The sequence below is a fragment of the Ambystoma mexicanum genome, chromosome 12, assembly GCF_040938575.1.
Source record: "Ambystoma mexicanum isolate Mex_15411 chromosome 12, UKY_AmexF1_1, whole genome shotgun sequence".
In the NCBI taxonomy this organism is placed as follows: Eukaryota; Metazoa; Chordata; class Amphibia; order Caudata; family Ambystomatidae; genus Ambystoma; species Ambystoma mexicanum.
This window is the reverse complement of record NC_090936.1, coordinates 656,522,446-656,542,602: the sequence shown is the minus strand read 5'-3', so window position 1 is coordinate 656,542,602 and position 20,157 is coordinate 656,522,446. Positions and strand designations below refer to the sequence as shown.

At 46.0% G+C, this 20,157-nt stretch overlaps 1 protein-coding gene across 3 annotated transcripts in view; it reads right to left on the bottom strand.

The window, feature by feature from the left end:
* Positions 1–20,157, bottom strand: part of PRKAR2B (protein kinase cAMP-dependent type II regulatory subunit beta) — a 1,073,797-nt gene that overhangs the window by 180,580 nt on the left and 873,060 nt on the right. For all 3 annotated transcript variants that reach the window (XM_069629133.1, XM_069629132.1, XM_069629134.1), the window contains exon 9: positions 6,962–7,027. In XM_069629133.1, coding sequence (XP_069485234.1) covers positions 6,962–7,027 — 66 coding nt within the window. The remainder of the gene's footprint in view (positions 1–6,961; positions 7,028–20,157) is intronic.

The window sequence follows — 20,157 nt, the reverse complement described above, 5'->3', positions numbered from 1 at the left end:
ATGATCCAGGACTTGCTCGGGAGAGCTCCCCCTGATCAACCAATCGTCCAAGTATGGGTAGACATGAATCCCCCCTTTCCTGAGATGCGCTGCCACCACCACCATGAGCTTGGTGAACCCTCAGGGCGGAGGTCAATCCGAACGGCAGGACCCGAAACTGAAAGTGCGACTCGCCAACCTGGAACCTCAGGTACTTCTTGTGCTTGGGATGGATTGGCACATGGAAGTAAGCGTCCTTGAGGTTGAGAGACACCAACCAATCCTGAAGTTGAAGGGACTGGAGGACTTGAGAGAGAGTAACCATCTTGAACTTGTCCTTCCTGAGGAGTTTGTTACCATCCCTTGTTCCTCTCCGCTACAGGCACCAGTTCTATGGCGCCTTTCTCCAGCAGGGCTTGAATTTCCTGCGCAAGGAGCGGATCCGGACTCTTCAAAGAGAGGTTCCCAGGAGGATTGTCGTGAGGCCTCTGCCGAAAAGGAAGACAGTAGCCATGGGTTATGATCTCCAGAACCCACACATCTGAAGTAATGGCACACCACTCTACAAGATGCTGCACCAGCCTTCCCCCAACCGGCGAACCATGGGACCTGGCCTCATGACAGAGTGGTAGCGGCTGCAGCGTTGCCTGAGGGCAAAGAGGCAACTGCCAGAGCAGCTTTGGCACCTCGAGTACCTTGTTTTCCACCTCTGGCACTGTTACAGTGGCCTCTTTGACTGACAGCTCCTCTTGCTTTACTGAAGGACGAGTAATAGCGAAAGGAACCTCCCCTCCATTGTTGTCACCCTAGGACGAAAAGGTGGAGGTTGTCGAACTGCAGCGCCCAACGACTTTGCTGCAGCTTTGGAGGTCTGCAACCTCTCAAGGCTCTCGTCAGCCTTGCTGCCAAAAAGATGTTCACCGTCAAAGGGCATGTTGAGGAGCCGTGACTGCATATCAGGAGCAAATCCAGACTTCCGCAACCACGCAAACCTGCGTATTACGGTGCTCGCCGCCATGGACCGGCTGACACAATCTGCCATGTCCAAACCCGACTGAAACGGCCTCACACATGGCATCCTTGCCATCCTGAACCATAGCAAGGAAACCATCCCGTTCGTCCCCTTCGGGAATATGTTCAGCCGCTAATGCAACACAGTTCCACAGAGTGTGTGTGAAACGAGACAAGGCACATATGGAGTTGGCCGCCTGAAGCGCCATACCCCCTGAAGAAAACACTTTCTTCGCCCAGCCGTCAAAACGTTTGTCGTCCCTATCTGGAGGGATGGTAGGATACGACGCCTGCTTTGCCGGGGCCGTAGCCGCCTGCACCACCAAACTCTCCGGAGTGGGGTGCCTGGACAAGTAGCAGGGGTCGCTACTGGCTGGACGGTATTTTCGCGACAAAGACTTGCCCACTGCCGGGAGACTCGCCGGAGCAGTCCAAGCCACCACCACCCTTCTCTGCAGAGCCATATGAAACGGCAGTACCGGGTCAGTGGGGGGACCAAGATCAAGGATGTCCGTGAGATCATCCTGAACGAACTCCCCTGGGGGAGCCGACCATCCCAAGTACTCGGTGACCCGAGACATAAGGCGCCGGTATGAAGAATCGGCATGAGTGCCAGGCTCCGGCCTACAAAACTCCACCTCCGGAGAGGTGTCCAGTCCACTGGCATCATGCAGTGACTGCCTCAGGTCATCAAACTGGCTATGGCCCGAGAGAAGCTCATCAGGTACTGTAACCGGAACCAAGCCTTCATCAGAGCCTTCATCACCCTTTCAAATGTACTCCAGGCGGTGAGAGTAAGACACCTGGGGACCAAAGCTATGTCTGACCTTAGCCAGGGCCTTTCTAGGGGCTAACCCCGTGCCACGGGGCCCCTCGGACACCGCCTCGAAAGGCGTCGAGGGTGCAGAACGAGTCGGCGCTGCCGTCGAGAGAATCGGCGTCGAGCGAATCGGCATCGACGTCAGCTGCAGCGCCGCCAGCATCGACGGCGTCGACACAGGCCTCGAAGCCGGAGCTCGAGCGTGTCTCTCGACCACCTAGGCGCCGACAGCGTTGACGACCCCCTCGGAGGCGGAGCCTCGAGAGAAATCGTCCACGACCTCGGCGCCACAGGCGTCGACGTCTTCCTCGAAGACGGCACAGGATCACGCGGTCTCGAGCGCGTCGAGGACCGGGACCTGGAAGGGGCATGGCGAGAACGACTACTCTTGTACGAGTGGGACCTTTCCCGCGAGCTGTGCCGACCACCCGAGCCCGAAGGCGTACGAGCGGTGTCTCTCGACCGGTGCCGACCGACCCCATTCGGAGGCGCGGACGGACCGGTGCCCTGCGATTCAAGAATCGCTAACATCTGCTTCCCGAAGGAAGCCCATTCCTCCGGTGCTGCTTGCATGGTGGGATAAGCGACCCGCCGACGGGCGGAGTCCTCGGAAGAGGACGGGGAAGGTGACCGATGCCGGCGCTTCCGGGAATGCCTCAAAGAGGCAGAGGAGTGGCGAGACCGACTCCTGGAAGGAGACCCACTGGACTTCCGACGATGACGCCGAGAGTAGCCTCTCGAGTCATCCGTCGAAAGCCCCGCAGACCTCGACTTCCAGGGCTTAGACACCCGACCTACTGACAGCTTCTTCTTGCGCTCCCGCAAGGCCTTGGCCGTGAGCGACTGGCAGTCGACACAGTCGTCCGTATCGTGGGCCTCCCTGAGGCACCAGAGGCAGGCGTTGTGCGAGTCCGTGACCGACATCTTGGACCCACAGTCCCCGCATTTCTTGAAGCCCGGACGCGGTGTTGAAGACGAAGTAGACCTTGTCACGAACAGGTTTTCACAAAAACCGAACAGGTTCAACGAACCGAGAAGAATACAGCAAACTCCAAAGAGTCGAGGCGTACCGAGATTCACGAAGCGAACACGTTCGTGGAAAAAACGGAACTGAGGACAGGCGTCTGGCGTCCTACTTATCAAATCGGGTGACGTGGGCCATTGGAGGAGGTCCTCGGGGACGGCGCATTGACGTCATCGACGCAGGACGCAGACGCCGAAGATTTTCCGAAGCAGCACAGCTGTGGACATTACCTGTCATAGATATGGAATACGTTGGAGGACCCAATCCCCTCGAAATGCTGAAGCAGATGACTGCAAAAACATCTGCAGGAATTTGGTCCCTATTAAATGAGGTATCACAAAACGCGATGGAAGGAATTTTATGAATCCCTCTATCAAACACCCTGTCCTGAATGTCATATACATTTGCAAAATGTTAAGCATGAGCAACAAATATTAATCGATTGAGACGACATCTTGCTATGTATTTCAACATTAAGCTCCTCCAGGGTCCCCGGGCCTGATGGTCTCAATAATAGCATGATGTAACAGCATCCACAAGCTTGGGCCAGCATTCGTCATTTGATTTACGATTGAGTTGTGCATACAGGGACAATTCCACCCTCTTGGAAGAAATCAGTTATTTTTCTGATTTTTAAAAAAGGGGATAGAACCGACCCTGCGTCATATAGGCCAAAAGCATTGCTCGATTGTCCAGGCAAAATATTTGCCCGGCTTGTATTGAGAGATTTTAACTTATGTTTAACTAGAGAAAATCTGCGAGATCCATTTCAGACAGGATTTATCCCTGGTTTGGGAACTAGCATTAACTTACTCACACTTAATGCTATTAAAGCACATGAGCAGCAGATAAGGTAGCCATTGTATATGGCTTTTGTGGATTTTCTTACGGCATTTGATCCGGTGCCTATGGAATTGTTATTAAAAAAACTGCTGGACCATCAATGTCCTTTGTACATTTTAAAATGGCTATATGAATTTCATACTGAGACCACGGTTCAGATACGTTTGAGCATGGTCAACTGTCGGCGCCACTACAGACTTGTCGATGGCTGAAGCAGGGTTGTATTCTTGCTTCAGCCCTCTTCAACTTCTTTATTGCCGACATGAGTAGGGGTTTTGTGGGGCTAGTGACTGATTCGCCGATGTTGAACGGACAAAAAATAAAATGGTTGTTCTATGCAGACAACCTTGTCCTTATGTCCAAAACCCCCAAATGTCTGAGAATCTTGTTGAAAGCGCTGGACAAATGCACATTATTTTATTTCATAACCAACAACACTATGAAAACGCAAATAGTTCAATTTGGGAATACAAAACAGCAAAATAAACGGGGCATTTGGCATCTACAAAATACAAAAGTACAAGTAATTTCAAGTTACACCTATCTGGGGGTTAATATAAATAATCATCCCTCGAATATTCCTTATCATGAAAATCTAAAAAGCAAATTGACCATGGCCATGTCGCAAGCGCGAGGCTTTAGTGGAAGGTATAGTAAATTCTCAATTAGTCAGCTCTTGACATATTATAAGCATAAGGTGACTCCGATTTTGTTATATGGAGCAGAGACAAAACAATGGAAGCTTCATACCTTCTGGGAAAAAATTGAAGGGAGATATTGGAAGACCATTCTAAAATGACCTCTAACTGAGCTGATTGCTATAATTAGGCATGAATTAGGTCTTATATCGCTGAATAGCATTTATACTTGGAAGCTCTGCTCATTATATCACAAATGTGTATTGGTAAATGGTATGAATTGGGTGTTTTGTATTTTATCTGACCATGTTAATACAATAAATGATGCTTTTATCAAGTTGTGGAGGTTGAAAGTACACAATTTTCTACAAGATGCTGGCATCACACTTGAGCTTCTTTTAACAAATCCTGACAAAGCTAAAATAAAATGGTGGCAGCATGTTTGGATCAAGACACGAGAACAATGCATGCTATATAAAGACTTTAGTCAGAATCCTTTCTTATTGAAGAAGTATGGGGTCGCAGCTTCATATTTGATGGAATCTCCAGATCCAGAGCATCAAGTTAAATGTATGCGCTTTAGGTTTAACCTATGGCAGACAAATGAAATTGCATCAAGATGGCAGCTATCTCTGCAAATGAATCCAATGTGCCGTTTTTGTCACTCATGCTGTGAAACTTTAAAGCACCTATTGGTTGAATGTACTGTGTTATTATCACGGCAAATCTTTTTCTTTTAAACATCATTTTAAAGAATGTCATAATTTTACTGCTAATTGTTTGTGGGAAGCTCTTTTCCATACCGAGTCAAAAACTTCTTACAAACACTTAATCTAGACCAGTACAATTCTACAAAATTATATCTCTTTCCATGAATTAATGTATATTGTACTGATTTTAATAATAACATCTTTTATTATGTATGGAGTAAATGGGACATGTAAGTGAAAAATGTTATGTGTTAGGTACACTTGCGATTGTAATTGCTGATAATTTGTTATTATTGTTTTATCTTTGCTTATTTTCTCCCTTTACTTTCTTTTGTTTCGTGTGCTATTGTGAATCTTTGACGAATATTCCTCCTTTGTATATTAAAAGAAATGTACAGTTGGATAAATGTTGTTTGATAAAACTATGTTGAAAGGTTGAGTCCGTTAATCAGCCAAATCAATAAAAGAAATAAAACAAAATAAATGACATCTATGTGAAATAAACTTTTCGAAGTTGTCTAATGTTATTATTCTATTGTGACTATAACTATGGACTTCCCTGTTGACAATACCCATGTAGCATGTTTTACTCTGTACAACAAATATGGTTATGCTTTGGTAAAGGGAACAATTCTGTTTGCTAGGAAATCAACCCTGCAAAAGAGTGAAAATGATATCCACTGGTGTACATCAAGGCTCAGATATCTTACTTAAGTTAAGTCTTATGTAAGGAAGTTGGAGGAAAGTGGGGGCTCTCTTCAATCATTCAGACTGACAAAGTATCAGTGTCGACCTCGGCCCCAGGAAAAAAAATACTGTGCATAAAGATAATGATTCAGTTAAGGATGGGATTTGGTACTTCCCATTCCTATTCCCAATCCTTATACCTTATCTGGGTTACTCCGAGCCCATTTAAAAAAAAAAAAGCTTCTCACATTAAGTTTGGCATTTATGTAGTTTCGTGATTATTTTTCATTAGCAGACATTTGTGCCAAAGTGCTTCTATGCGACTGCCCACATGCAGGGGGCAGCTTTGGGACAAGAACTGGGTGCAGTGGTGTCTTGGAGCACTGTGGGGGCTTCACAGCGCAACATAACATAGTATTCATTATTTGAATTGAGTCTCCAGAGCCGACCTTAGCTTGCACTACCCAGCTACTTGAACCTCTTATGTAAGTTTGGGAAATTAGAGGAATTCTAGAAGGATATGAACATGGAAAACATTTGTCAATAACACTTCAATTTCAAGGTTCCAAACTGGAAATATATGATTTAGTCAGTAAGACAGTGCTATTCCCTCCCTGTCCTTTGTTTGCCACTGAGATGCACCCTTTATCACAGTCCATTCTTGACTGAGCCACATTTGGGCCTAGGCTTGGCAGTCCCAGAATCACTATTCCAGAGCTCCCCCAGTGGTAGAATGTAACTGTATGCCTGGGCAAGTAAGCCATCAAAATTCAAGGGCTTGCCTGCACACATCCAAACCACATATGCATCCAAACATTACATTATGCACCAATGTCCTACTGCTGTTTAAATCTGCTTCACAAACACAGTCCAATTTCTCCCCAAAACATTTATAGTTCACCTAACAGGGCCTACATGCACCCACGCAATCACAAAAGATGTGTACCTCTGATAAATCCCTCCCTCCATTTTGTCTCTGGCACCTAAGCCAGTTTACCCATTCCTTTGTCTGTCCCTCCTACTTGTTCATGCTGCAGACAAAGCTCTACATATCCTGAGTGGGGGCACAATACACCATTTTCAGATAAGCCCAGTTGCCCTAAGACTACTATGGTGGTGGTTTGTCCCAGTATAAAAGCTTCATAGAATAACATAACATAAAATGTACCTTTCCCTTTGCACGCTGCCACTCTGTAGATGTCTTTCACCCTACATAGTATTTACAATTAGTAACATAATTATTTGTTACCTTTCTTTTCATGACGATCCGCACCTCTCCGGATTCTACGATAAAAAAACTCTCAGCCCCATCTCCCTGAAAAGAGAGCAGATAGCAAAGTTAAGGTCAGGGTAAGACATTAGCATGTTTTTAAACCATGATATGATATGATAGTTTATTTCAATAGCGCCTATACACAATGTGTTTCAAAGAACTTCAAGGCAAAAGAGTGAACAATGGAAAATACAATTACATTATTACAGGCCATGAACAACAAGAATGTGAAATTAACTATCATACTCGGTCTGGCGACATTTCAGATAGTGCAAGAGCTAAAACACAGATAGGAAGAAGGAAACCGACAGGCGACTATCATACTAGGCCTGACGACATTTCAGATAGTGCTGGATGGGGAGGGAGAACAAGTATGGGAGGGAGGGGGAGACAAACAATTGTTGCTATCATACTAGGTCCAAGGACAATTCTGATAGAGTAAGTGCACCCATGACCTAAAACTGCCCCTGTTTTTAACGTTAGCAGGTCCAGTTAAGAGCACTCTTGAATTCCTTGACCAAAGGAATGTATCTATTTATTATTCAGAATATTTGTATCGAGTTTTATAACGTAACTCTTGTAATATTAAAATATAACAAAAATCAAAATATTAACATACACCTTTGCTCTCCTTAAAATACGTTCCAAACATACATTGTCGGCTCTCGCTAGTATTTCTATAGGTAAGGGTAAAACACAATATACATACTGTATCACTTGCTTAGTTACTTATAACTTTGTCAAGCAGTAGCCTATTTACTTAACATTTTTAAATGTGGGTATATTTTGCAAGAAAGTTTGCGCCAATGCCATTTGGTAAAGATTGAAATAGCCCTATTCAATGTTGAGTTGCTAAGTAAAGTGATTAAAAAAACTGAACATGAGGAAGACTCCAGGACCGGATGTTTATTCAGGAGAATTGTATGTTTTGTTAGTGCTGTTTTATAAAGCGCAATGAATACCTAAAGGTGTCTTGGTGCTGTAGGGAGGAAAAGGTAGGACAGCGAACTTCGTTGATCTAGAACAAAGAGAGGATAGGATAGAACGTCTACGTTGTTATTATGTACGGCATATTGAAAGAAAGGTTTCGAGCTGTTTCCGGAAAGTCAAAAAATAAGATTCTTTACGCAGTGACAAGGGGAGTGTATTCCATACTCTGGTTGCCTGGGCCAGGAAAGCACGACCCCATACCTTCCTAATATCAAGATACAGTAAGCTTCCTATCCTGATTAGATCTTAAGAGATCGAGAAGATGTGTATAGGCTTAGATTAGGAACAAGTGGGTCAGAATTCAGGTGTTGAAGGCAAGACCAGGCACATCCTCTAAAATATATAATCGGATTTCTTAAAGGGAGCAAGTGCAGTGAGCACAGTACTGGAGTGATCTGGTCGTTTGTATTCCAGTAGACTTCTGGCTGCAGCATTTTGTACTCTCTGCAGATGTGAGATCAGACACTTGGGGAGTGCCAGATAGATGCTATTATTGAAATCCAGTCGAGGGGGGACTAGGGAGTTCATTACAAGGGCCTGGTGAGAAAATTATAAGGAGGGGAGAGTGTGCTGAATTTTCCTAATCAGAAAGACACAGCATTTTCAGAACAGCTGCCATTTGCCTGCTTAATGTCAACTTATTGTCCACTATAATGCGTAAATTCTTAACTTGAGATTTCGGATATTGCCATTGCCTGAATATATTTGGCCAGCACAGTGGCGCTCATGTGTTCAGTTTCTCGGTACTACAAGGATTTTAGTTTTATCAGGATTTATTTTAAGAAATGTAAACCCATCCAGCATTTAATAGATACCAGACAGTCTCTGATATTAGCAGACAGGTTATCATCTCCTTCCTTAAGGTCGACCAGAATCTGGGTGCTCTCTATGTAATTAAAGAAATCATCCCTTGATTGGCATATGATCTCCATTAAAGGTCAGAAATATAGATTTACGAGGATATGCGACAGGCTCAACCCAGTAGAACCCCACATTTCAGTGGGAGGGGCTTGGAAGAAAACGTGCCTAGGTGTATTAGTTTCGATCTGTCTGTCAGGAAAGACTAAATCCAAGCAAAGATTCAGCGTGGTGCCAATCCTATGCCCAGTACATAATGAGGCCTTAAGCGGTGGGTGACACCGCCCTGGATAGAACAAGCTCTAATCATGGTAACCCCGCAAAGTGGAAACAATCCATGGAAATGTCAATACTATTGACTGATATCCCTGCTAAACTGTTTACTAAAGACCATAATGAAAGCTATGGCCGAAAGACTGGCAAGCCTAATGCTCACACTCATTCACCGCAGTCAGGTGCGGTTCATTAAGGGACCTTCAAATATTTGTACGTTATTTGACCATTTGAACTTGATGGTAACTCGAGTGACGTCATGATGGCCATATGTTTAGGGGGAGAAAAAGCAATAACAAGGTGTGTTGGATGTTTTTGAAGAAGTGTGTGGAAAAATGTGGTTTTTCAGAAAACGTCCTTGGATTTTACATACTCTACACAGTGATGCAAGGGCACAGGTTGTAGGTAATGGTAGGCAGGAGTACCCTCGGTCTCTGTTTCTGTCCCATTTAACCCTTGATCCGCTGAGCGCAATCTGCCCAAACACAGTGGTTTAAGGGATCCCGTTCAAACGAGGCAGCTCCTTGCATTTGCTGATGGTGTCTTGCTCCTCCTATCAGAAACCAGCTAAATCTATTCTCGATGCCCTGTGTAAGATTGGGGAATTTGGGCAGGTCTCCGGCTATAAAGTAAGCACAGAGAAGACCCAATAAGAAACTAAGGGCCTAATTCACAGAAGCATTTTTTATAATGGCAAATCCCCATTGGAAAACACTCTGTGAATTCGGCCCTAAACCTCTCCCAACTACCCTTGAATTTATCTAGATAGTTTGAGGGCAAATTATACAATTTAGGGAGAATATGTAGCATGGTGGGAGAAATTGACTCACCTGAGATGGAGATGTGAATATAGGATGATGTTGTCACTATGCACCTATGTGTGAACACCTGAAGGCTCTCTCTCCTAACCCGATTGCCCATGGCTTTTTTTCAGTGCTGTGCCTGTCCGTCACTGAGTGTTGTTCTTTCTCTTTTGTAACTGTAGTGTCTTAAATGTTAGATGTTTATCATGAATAGGTGGCCTCATAGAGAGTGAGATTGTTTTTTTTTAAACCTTTTAATTTGCAATTCAAAACAACACATTACAATTAACCATTTAACCAACAACACACACAACACTTCTACTGGCACTTTCTTGTTGGAGTCCTCGACATTCCTTATCTGCTTGATTCACAGCAGAGCCCCTCTCCCACTGTCCGTGATGTTCCTGCGCCTCCTTGTGCATTCTGCCCTGGTGTGACTAGGCCAACCCCTTTCTCTCGGCTCCTTTCCGTTCGTGGTCTCAGAGCTTCCTCCATTGTCCGTTAGCCCTCGGCCCGGCTGCCTGACTCATCCATACTGTCTCTTTCGTTGCTTACGAACAGTTCCTGCACTAGTGCGTTTCATGCTAATATCTTGGCTTCGCTGTTGCCTTCCTCTCTCTGCGTCGCCTTCGTCCACACTGATGTTTTGGTCATTGCCCATTTGTTCAGATCCGCCCACCACCCCTCCGTCGAGGGTCCTGTACTTGTGTTCCACGCCATTGCTATGCAGAGTTTTGCCAGTATTGTCATCAGATCTTTCATTTTTGCCAAGTGTGTTTTCTTCTTGTCTCCCCTCGAGAACAGGCCCAGTAGAGAGGAGGCCGGCGACCACACCTGCATCCAGATAACACCCTTCAGCGCTCTTTCCTTGATAGTATCCCAAAAGTGCGTTATTCTCGGGCATGACCAGAATATGTGCACCATATCTGCCAGCTCCTCCGCACAGTGCGGGCAGCCTCGGGTCTGTTTGCCTCCCATACTCGACATCCGTTTCGGCATAAAATATACTCTATGCGTGAGATAAAGCTGCACCTGTAAACCTTGCATTCCTGGACACTTTCTTTGGTTACCCGAGGGCCCTGTACCGTTCTTCATCTGTGAAGGGTTTCTGGAGCTCTTCTTCCCATTTCGCTTGCGCCCGCAATTCTCTCCTGTTGTTGGCTCCTAGTAGTTGTTCATAGAGCCTGGACACTGTATGTCCCCCTTCAGAGACGTCGTACCATGAGTCTAGTGCCTCCCCTGCATCATCATCCACCAGTAGGGTTGCCCACCTTTTCCTTATCATCTGGACCATGTTATTATACAATATGAATTGGCCCTTGTGTATGCCCTGTTCCTCCACCAGGGTCTGGAAGTCCACCCAATGCCCGTTTTGCCACAGATGTCCTATTTGGGCTACCACCTTGTCCTCCCACTTTGTCCTGAACATTGCCAGGCTTGCAATGCGGTCATCCACCAGTCCTGCAAGGGGTATTTGCCTAGAGCAGGGGTCTCTTATGTCCTGGATTTTCCATGCTCTTTTACATAGGGCTCGGCCCAGCTTGATCATGCTGGGGAAAGTGCTGGCCGAGGCGGTGTCCATACACAGGAGCTCTCTTAGGTAGTATCGCTGCAGCAATGATCTGAACAATATTGAGTTTAAGCCCACCTATGAAGCCTCTGCCTGGGGTGCTTCTGCTTTCCAGGCAAACGGCTCCATGCTTGTTTGTTTTCCTTTCCTCCCTTTCTGCTGTTCTGACATGTCTGCGTTGAGGGTATCTCATCTCCTGCATCGGGGCCACAGTCTTGCCTCCTTCCCGCCACCACTGGTCCACCAGTCCCTGTGTACCTATGCCTTTGTCCGTGTCTTAAATGTAGGGCTCTCACTTTTCCTGATTATGGATTATTGGTTTTGGGCACGGGGCTGTGGCCTCCCACGTACTGCCCATTTGTTGCCGTGCCCTGCTGCCTCTTCTTGCTTATGCACAGCACCCACACTTCAAGCGACGCAAGATGCACCCCCACTCCAGCACTTCTGTGGCTCAATCCTCCTTACACCTCTCAGCTTGACTTGATTGCATTTTAGTGTCTTGATTCATCCCATGAGGCGAGTCTGTTTAGATTGCTGTTTTGCTCCCCTTCTCCACAGAGTTACAGGGACTCGCTAGAATGTGTCTGTATACTGAGCCTTCATTGTGCACAACAAATTCTAATGTCTATGATCTAAGAGCCATGATGAACCGTGTGTTATTAATAGATGTGTTTGAATCTCCAAGGAGCAGGATTTCCCAGGAGCGTCTGGTTTCAATCTAATGACCACTGGGAAGTGGCCCGAGAACATTCTTGGTAGGATTGTAAGTTGTGAGGCTGCTTGTAACAGTTTGCACGATGCTAACCAATCATCTGTTCTTGAAGAAAAATCACGCACAGTTGAATAGTATATCTACTGTTTATCGTGTAGGTACATATTTCTCCAAACATCGCATAAACTGAAGAAAGATATTTCCTGAATTTTAGGTGTAGCTTTCCTGAATGTCTTAGTAATTTTGGTGGAATTGTCCACCTTGCCATCCAGTTCTACATGTAGGTCTCCTCCAATTAATATATTTGAATCACAGAAGGGATAACAAATCTCCAAAGTCTGATGGAAGGATTCAGTAGCATCATAATTTAGGCCATGCATGTTTAGTAGTCTAATCAGCCTTGCCAGCAACAAACTGTTCAGCAAAACATATATTCCTTCAGAATCAGTTTTGCTGGAGATTATCTCAAAAATTACACTTTTATGAACTAAAATCACAGCACCTCATGAGTGACATGTGTACAATGTAAACCATTTGCTAGCAACCCATTCACAGTAACTGACAGATTGTGTCAGTACTTAATGCAGGCTGCAATTTGTTCAGGGGAGAGGCCTTCATAGAACACTAGCAGAGGGTCCTGTGTATGGTTTACAGATGCAAAAAGTTATGCTTTTAAATTCACTAAAAGGGCTGTAATGCAGGTGTGTGCACCTGTGAACAACTGTAGCACAGTGAGAGCTCCACGGGCACAAAGCCACCGTGCTCATGTGTGTGCCTCTCAGTGGGAGATCCCCGGAGTGCTGTGGGTGCAGAGCACCAAGCGACTCACCCCACTGCTCGATCACCTCTCCAGGAGCGAGGCTATGCACTGTTCCATGCCCATAAAGAGCCCAGGAGTCGGGTCTTCGCGCAGCCAGATCACCTCCGCTTGTCTGCCACACTCAATCCCCTTGTAATGGTGTCCGTATCTCCTGCAGAGCCACACCGCTCTAAACCGCAATGCATAGGGGCATGCCTGTCTGTACTGCGCCGTTGGCGAGTGGCAACGGCTGTGGCAAGGAGCACTGGGAAACACAGGGAAAATGCTTTTGGTACATAACCGCAAAAATGCTCTTTCTGTCTTCTGTCAGTGGTGACCGCAGTATCAGGATATTCTTCAGGATATTGCGATGGGTGCATAGCTAATCTATCGCGTGGCCATCTTGAAGGCAGCATGCTAGCACCCATATGGATAACTGATTGTTAAACAGCTTCTCTCAGGTTTCAGATGGGATTCTTATAAGGAGAGTGCGTGCCATTCTCTTGGATCATATTTTGCTTCTGAATATTGTAAAGTTGCTTCACAGCCACACTCAAGAACTGGAGGATGTCAAAGTACTATTGTGTATGGCATTTTGGAAGGTGTAGTTTCTTCCAGCTTCAGACAGTGTCATGATGCCTACCCCCGGGCATCCGGATCGAGTCCATCAGCCCGGGGAGCAGGCATCCAGATACTTGTTAAAACCCCAGCAGCCCCAGCTGGGGGCTGTTTGGGTTCAGTCCTGGCGCCTTAGGCGCCAGGCTCATCTTAGAAACCAGTCCTGGCGCCATAGGCGCCAGGCTCATAGACATTACTTACCTCATGCAGACCATGCTGCAAATGAATCCAAGCCAACGTGAGGCCTGGATGGGACTATTTTATTACAGGGACTATTTTTTACTCGGGTGTGGTTCTGGGGAACTTCTTACCTGGAACTACTTTGGAGGCTATTTAAACCACGCCCGAAGAGCAGCACACGCTTCGCGTCATTCTGCATCTTGCAGCGTAACGCTCACCGTGCCTGCAAGTCAGCATCCAGTCTTCTGCCACGCCGGCCTCGAATCCGGAGCTCCTAGAAAAAGGGGAAAGAAGGAGAAAAGGTTAGATCACAGACATTATTTTAATTCCTTACCTGATTCCGGATCCAGCACGTCTCCGAGCCTGGAAAGGACATTATTCCAGCATGCGTCACATCGCCAGCAGCAGCGCCGCGCCATATTCACCAGTCCACAGCATCTTTCGACTCGGCGCTGCCTCCATCATTTTCTTGTCGAACTCCAGCACCTGGGGGAAAAAACAAAAGAATTAACAAGATGAGCCAAGAGAGCCGACAGATACAATCTCTCACCACCATAGGCTTACCTGATTTACCAAGGGAGGCATTACCCTTTAATACGCCTCATCTTCATATGCCGCACCTATAAAGGGAGAGAAAACAAGAAGTTAAACTCATGCAACTTTTACCGGACAGTGTTGGGTAATACAGACTCTTACCTGAACGCCATCGGCTGCCTCCAGGCAATATTCTTTTGGAGTGGCTGCAATTCAAGAAGGGAATGGAACAAGAGTGAACATCGGACATATTGAACTCTTTGAACTTTATAAACCCCGGAGTCAATATTCCTCCGGAACTCCTCCAGTACCTTCAAACCAGAGAAGTAACTGATATCTACGCGCCCCTGCATGCGACGCAGGATGGAGAGCTCATCATTTAAAAACTTAAGGTGAGGTTACTAAAAGGGGATATCGGAGGTGACAAGTGGGGAGAACGAGAACAGTGGGAGGGGGCCATCACTAAAATCCACGGGTGGCTAAATCTCTTTCTCCACTTTCAGGAGAATACTTCTACGGGTCAAGCAGACGAGATTAGGCGGGCCAGTCCGGACAGTCATCTCGGCACTACGCATCACGTTGGTGGAATCCGCAGCTGTCCGGGTCCGATCGATGCCCCTGTGGGAACCAGGTGAGTGTAACAGAACGCAAAGCCTATCTACAAATCCCCACCCGGGCGTAATGGAAACCTCAGAAACCGACCAACTAGCCCTATTGTTAGGGGAACTTAGGGCAGAAGTGCACTCCGCGCGCCAGGAAACTAATGCTCTCAGGAGAGAACTGATTGTGTCAAAGGAGTGATGATCTTGCTAGACAACTGCTGCAAAATCAAGCTGGGCAAACACCACTACCTGGACTCGGGGGGAATCCAACTCCCGTTTCATCGAGTAATCCTATGCAAGTGGTTCTACCAGGGAGCATTCCTTTAGCTCCACCCGAACATTTTGCTGGGGACCCGAAAAAGTTCGCCGTGTTCATGAACCAATGCCGCTTGCACTTTTTATGCAGACCTGAAGCTTTTCCAAACGACCAAGCCAAAGTAGCCTTTGTACTATCATACCTTAGTGCCAGCGTAGCGGATTGGTCAATTCCACTAGTCAACCAGGATGACCCTCTTCTTTGGGATTTTCAGGGTTTTCAATTGAGCATGGAAAGACTATTCGCCAGACATTCAAAGGGACAGGCCCTGGATAACAAACTTTTATCCTTACGACAAGGTAACCAGGATCTACTAACCTATATCGCAACCTTCAATAGGTTGGTGGTGGAAACCGGATGGCCAGAGGTAAAACTAATTACATTATTTCATCGTGGACTTCGGGGTGAACTCAAAGATGTTTTGGCCAGAGTTGTGAACCCGCCTCAGGATTGCGCAGAATATATAGACTTAGTGGTCCAGTTAGACCACCTACTTCAGAATAGAAAGGCTGATCGAGCTAAGTTCGAGAATCGGGTATTGGTTAAACCCAATGTTACCCCCAAAGGAACAGATGCATCAGAACCTATGCAGATCGGGGGGGTAAAGGGACCCTTAACTCAAAAGGAAAGAGAAAGGAGACGACAGATGCAATTGTGTCTCTACTGTGGCGCCTCAGGACATTTTCTACGGGATTGCCCTATAAAACCATCCAAGAAAGTAGTCGGAGTTGCTGATAGAAATCAAACAGAGCCTGATTCGGGAAACGACCACGCCCGACAAGCATAGAGGTCCGCTTGCCGAGCTTGAAGAAGGACACTCAGACCTCGCACCTAATCATATCAATGGTCCTTATTGATCCAAGGTAGCCATCACGTATGCACGCAGTAAGGGCATACATTGATAGTGGGGCCGTAGGAAACTATATGGACCACGAATAGGCTTCCAGGATGAATCTACTTCTATGCAAAAAGACCACTTCGGATGTCATCACCACAGTCGATGGAACTGAAATTGCCTCTGGGCCTGTAACTCATTCCACCACAGAGATGACACTGTTGGGTCAAGATGGGCATTGAGAGACTATTGTGTTTGATTTAATCAAAGCCCTGCAGTTCCAAATAGTACTGGGGATACCTTGGTTGGAAACACATAATCCTTGTATTGATTGGCGAGAGAAGAGAATGACCTTCCCGGATTGTGCATACACCTGTTACCCAGAAAAAACCTTGAACAAAGGCCTGGCCACAGTCGCTAATCCAGTCGTGCAGCTACCTCAGGAATATCAAGAATTCCAGGATGTTTTCCAAAAAGAACAGGCAAACACCTTACCACCTCACAGATGATAAGATTGTCAAATCAACCTCATACCCGGTGCACAACCTCCATTTAGTAGGATCTACGCCCTTACGGAACCCGAAAACCTTCACCTATGACAATACTTGGACCAATACCTTGCTAATGGCTTCATTCGTCTATCCAAGTCCCCTGCATCCTCAGCTTTGTTCTTTGTGCCTAAAAAGGAAGGTGACCTCAGAACGTGCATTGACTACTGCGCATTAAATCAGATCACGGTGAAGAACCGATACCCATTGCCTCTGATCCCCGAATTACTAGACCAAGTAAAGGACGCTTGCATCTGCACTAAATTAGATCTCAGAGGGGCATATCATCTGGTACGTGTAAAGAAAGGCGACGAATGGAAGACTGCCTTTCGCACCAAGTATGGATTATTCGAATATCAGGTGATGCCCTTCGGGTTGTGCAATGCACCAGCAGCCTTCCCGTATTTTATGAACGATGTCCTTCGTGAACTCATTGACGTCTGTGTTGTCGTATACATAGACGATATTCTAATGTACTCCTCCTCAGAATCAGACGATGTTAAGCCCGTTCGTGCAGTCCTCGAGAAACTACGCCAGCACAAGTTATATGCAAAATTGGAAAAATGTGTTTTTCATGCGACAGAAGTTGAATTCCTTGGATTTATCCTGACTCCAAAAGGAGTCCGAATGGACTCTCGAAAGGTGGACGCAATTCTCAAGTGGCCATCACCCAGTTCAGTTAAAGGGGTACAAAGCATGCTTGGATTTGCTAATTTCTACTGCAGATTTATTCCTGACTTCTCACATGTTGTACACCCCATCACAGCACTTTTTCAAAAAAACAAACGCTTCTTGTGGACCGAAGAGGCTGAAAAGGCCTTCCAAGAGCTAAAATTGAAATTCACGTCGGCACCTGTCTTAAAGCATCCACGCCCCAAGCTCCCATACATAGTTGAAACCAATGCATCCAGTTTAGCCATGGGGGCTGTCCTGTCCCAAAAGGATCCTGAAACCGGTCAACTTCATCCAGTAGCTTTTTGGTCCAGAAAGTTCTCGGCCACCCGAGTTAAACTATGCGGTTACCGATAAAGAGTTGTTAGCCATCAAATCCGCCTTCAAGGCTTGGCTGCATTATCTTCTCGGTGCAAGGCACACCATTACTGTAATCACCGATCAAAGGAACTTGCAGTATTTAAAAACAGCCAAGGCCCAATCATCGCGTCAACTTCGATGGGCATTATTCCTTGCCGAATTCGATTTCGTGATCACTTATCGACCAGGTTGTAAGAATGGTAAGGCAGATGCCTTATCCCGAATAGGGATGGGAGAAGCATATTCGAACCTAGAACTGGTGCCTATAATTCCAGAACAAAGAATTCTTGGCATAACTACTCTACAGACTTTAGAAGATATTCATTTAAAAATCCAACAACTTTTCGATTCAGCAGCCCTGCAGGACTGGGTAAAAAAGGGCCAAGATTATTCATTCATCAATGACTTACCTTACTATCAAGGGTGTCTATTTCTACCACACAAGGAACTACAAGAACAAGTCATCCCCAATTACCATGATGCTCTGATGGAAGGGCACCCAGGTATTGCAAAGACTGAAGTTAAAATTAAAAGACAATTCTGGTGGCCCACCTGGCGAAAAGACGTAAAGTCATTTGTACTATCTTGTGGCATCTGCGCCCAAAACAAAAGTCAGAAGAAAAATCCAGCTGGTCTTTTACAACCTTTAGATATTCCACCCACACCATGGCACACTTTGTCTTTAGACTTTATTACAGATCTACCGCCATGTAATGGATTCAACACCATTCTAGTTATTGTGGATCTTTTTTCCAAGATGGCCCACTTTATTCCTTTAAAAGGATTACCTTCCGCTTCCATTTTGGCCAAGGAATTTTTCGAAAATATTGTTCGAATACATGGATTTCCTTCCGTTTTAATTTCTGACCGAGGTAGTCAGTTCATTTCGCAATTTTGGAAGACATGTTGTCAATTGGCGCAAATCGACGTAAGGTTATCAACCAGTCACCATCCCCAAACCGATGGTCAGACGGAGAGGACCAACCAGACTCTTGAACAATACCTACGTTGTATGCTTCACCAAACCAAAGGTAATTGGAAGGATATTTTATGGATTTCTGAATACGCATACAATAACTCTGTACATTCAGGAACCGGACAAAGCCCCATTTATACCATATATGGACATCATCCTCGAACCTCAGAACTCGATTCACCCCAGCACTTAGAAATGCCGGCAGTGACGCATCTGTACTCTACTATTACACAAGCCTTTAAAGAGGCAACAGAACATTTGAAACTAGCAAAAGAAAAATACAAGAAAAATGCTGATCAACATAGAAGTGAGACTCCACCATATCAGATTGGAGATCAAGTTTGGCTGGCTACAAGACACATACCTCTGAAAGGAACTCAGACTTTTAATCCTAGATATTTGGGACTTTACACCATTAAGGCCATTATCAACCCGGTGGCCGTCAAATTAGAATTACCCTCTAATATGCAAATTCATCCTGTCTTTCATGTTTCACTTCTAAAACCAGTTCAACCCGGGACAAGATTAACCAAACCACCTGACCCCATCCTGGTAGATGGAGAACGTGAATTTGAGGTAAAAAACATCCTGGACTCTAAAATGGTTAAATCAAGACTTTTTTATTTAATCGACTGGAAAGGTTACGGACCACAAGAAAGGTCATGGGAACCTAGTGACCACCTTCATGCTCCTCGGTTGGTGAAAAAATTCCATCTGAACTTCCCAGACAAGCCAGGACCAAAGGGAAGAACAACTTTAGGAGGGGCCTTGGGGGGGAGTGCTGTCATAATGACTACCCTCGGGCATCCGGATCGAGTCCATCAGCCCGGGAGCAGGCATCAAGATACTTGTTAAAACCCCAGCAGCCCCGGCTGGGGGCTGTTTGGGTTCAGTCCTGGCGCCTTAGGCGCCAGGCTCATCTTAGAAAACAGTCCTGGCGGCATAGGCGCCAGGCTCATAGACATTACTTACCACATGCAGACCATGCTGCAAATGAATCCAAGCCAACGTGAGGCCTGGATGGGACTATTTTATTACGGGGACAATTTTTTACTCGGGTGTGGTTCTGGGGAACTTCTTACCTGGGACTACTTTGGAGGCTATTTAAACCACGTCCGAACAGCAACACACGCTTTGCGTTATTCTGCATCCTGCAGCGTAACGCTCACCGTGCCTGCAAGTCAGCATCCAGTCTTCTGCCACGCCCGCCTCGAATCCGGAGCTCCTAGAAAAAGGGGAAAGAAGGAGAAAAGGTTAGATCACAGACATTATTTTAATTCCTTAACTGATTCCGGATCCAGCACGTCTCCGAGCCTGGAAAGGACATTATTCCAGCACGCGTCGCATCGCCAGCAGCAGCGCCGTGCCATATTCACCAGTCCACAGCATCTTTCGACTCAGCGCTGCCTCCATCATTTTCTTCGTCGAACTCCAGCACCTGGGGGGAAAAACAAAAGAAATAACAAGGTGAGCCAAGAGAGCCGACAAATACAATCTCTTACCACCATAGGCTTACATGATTTACC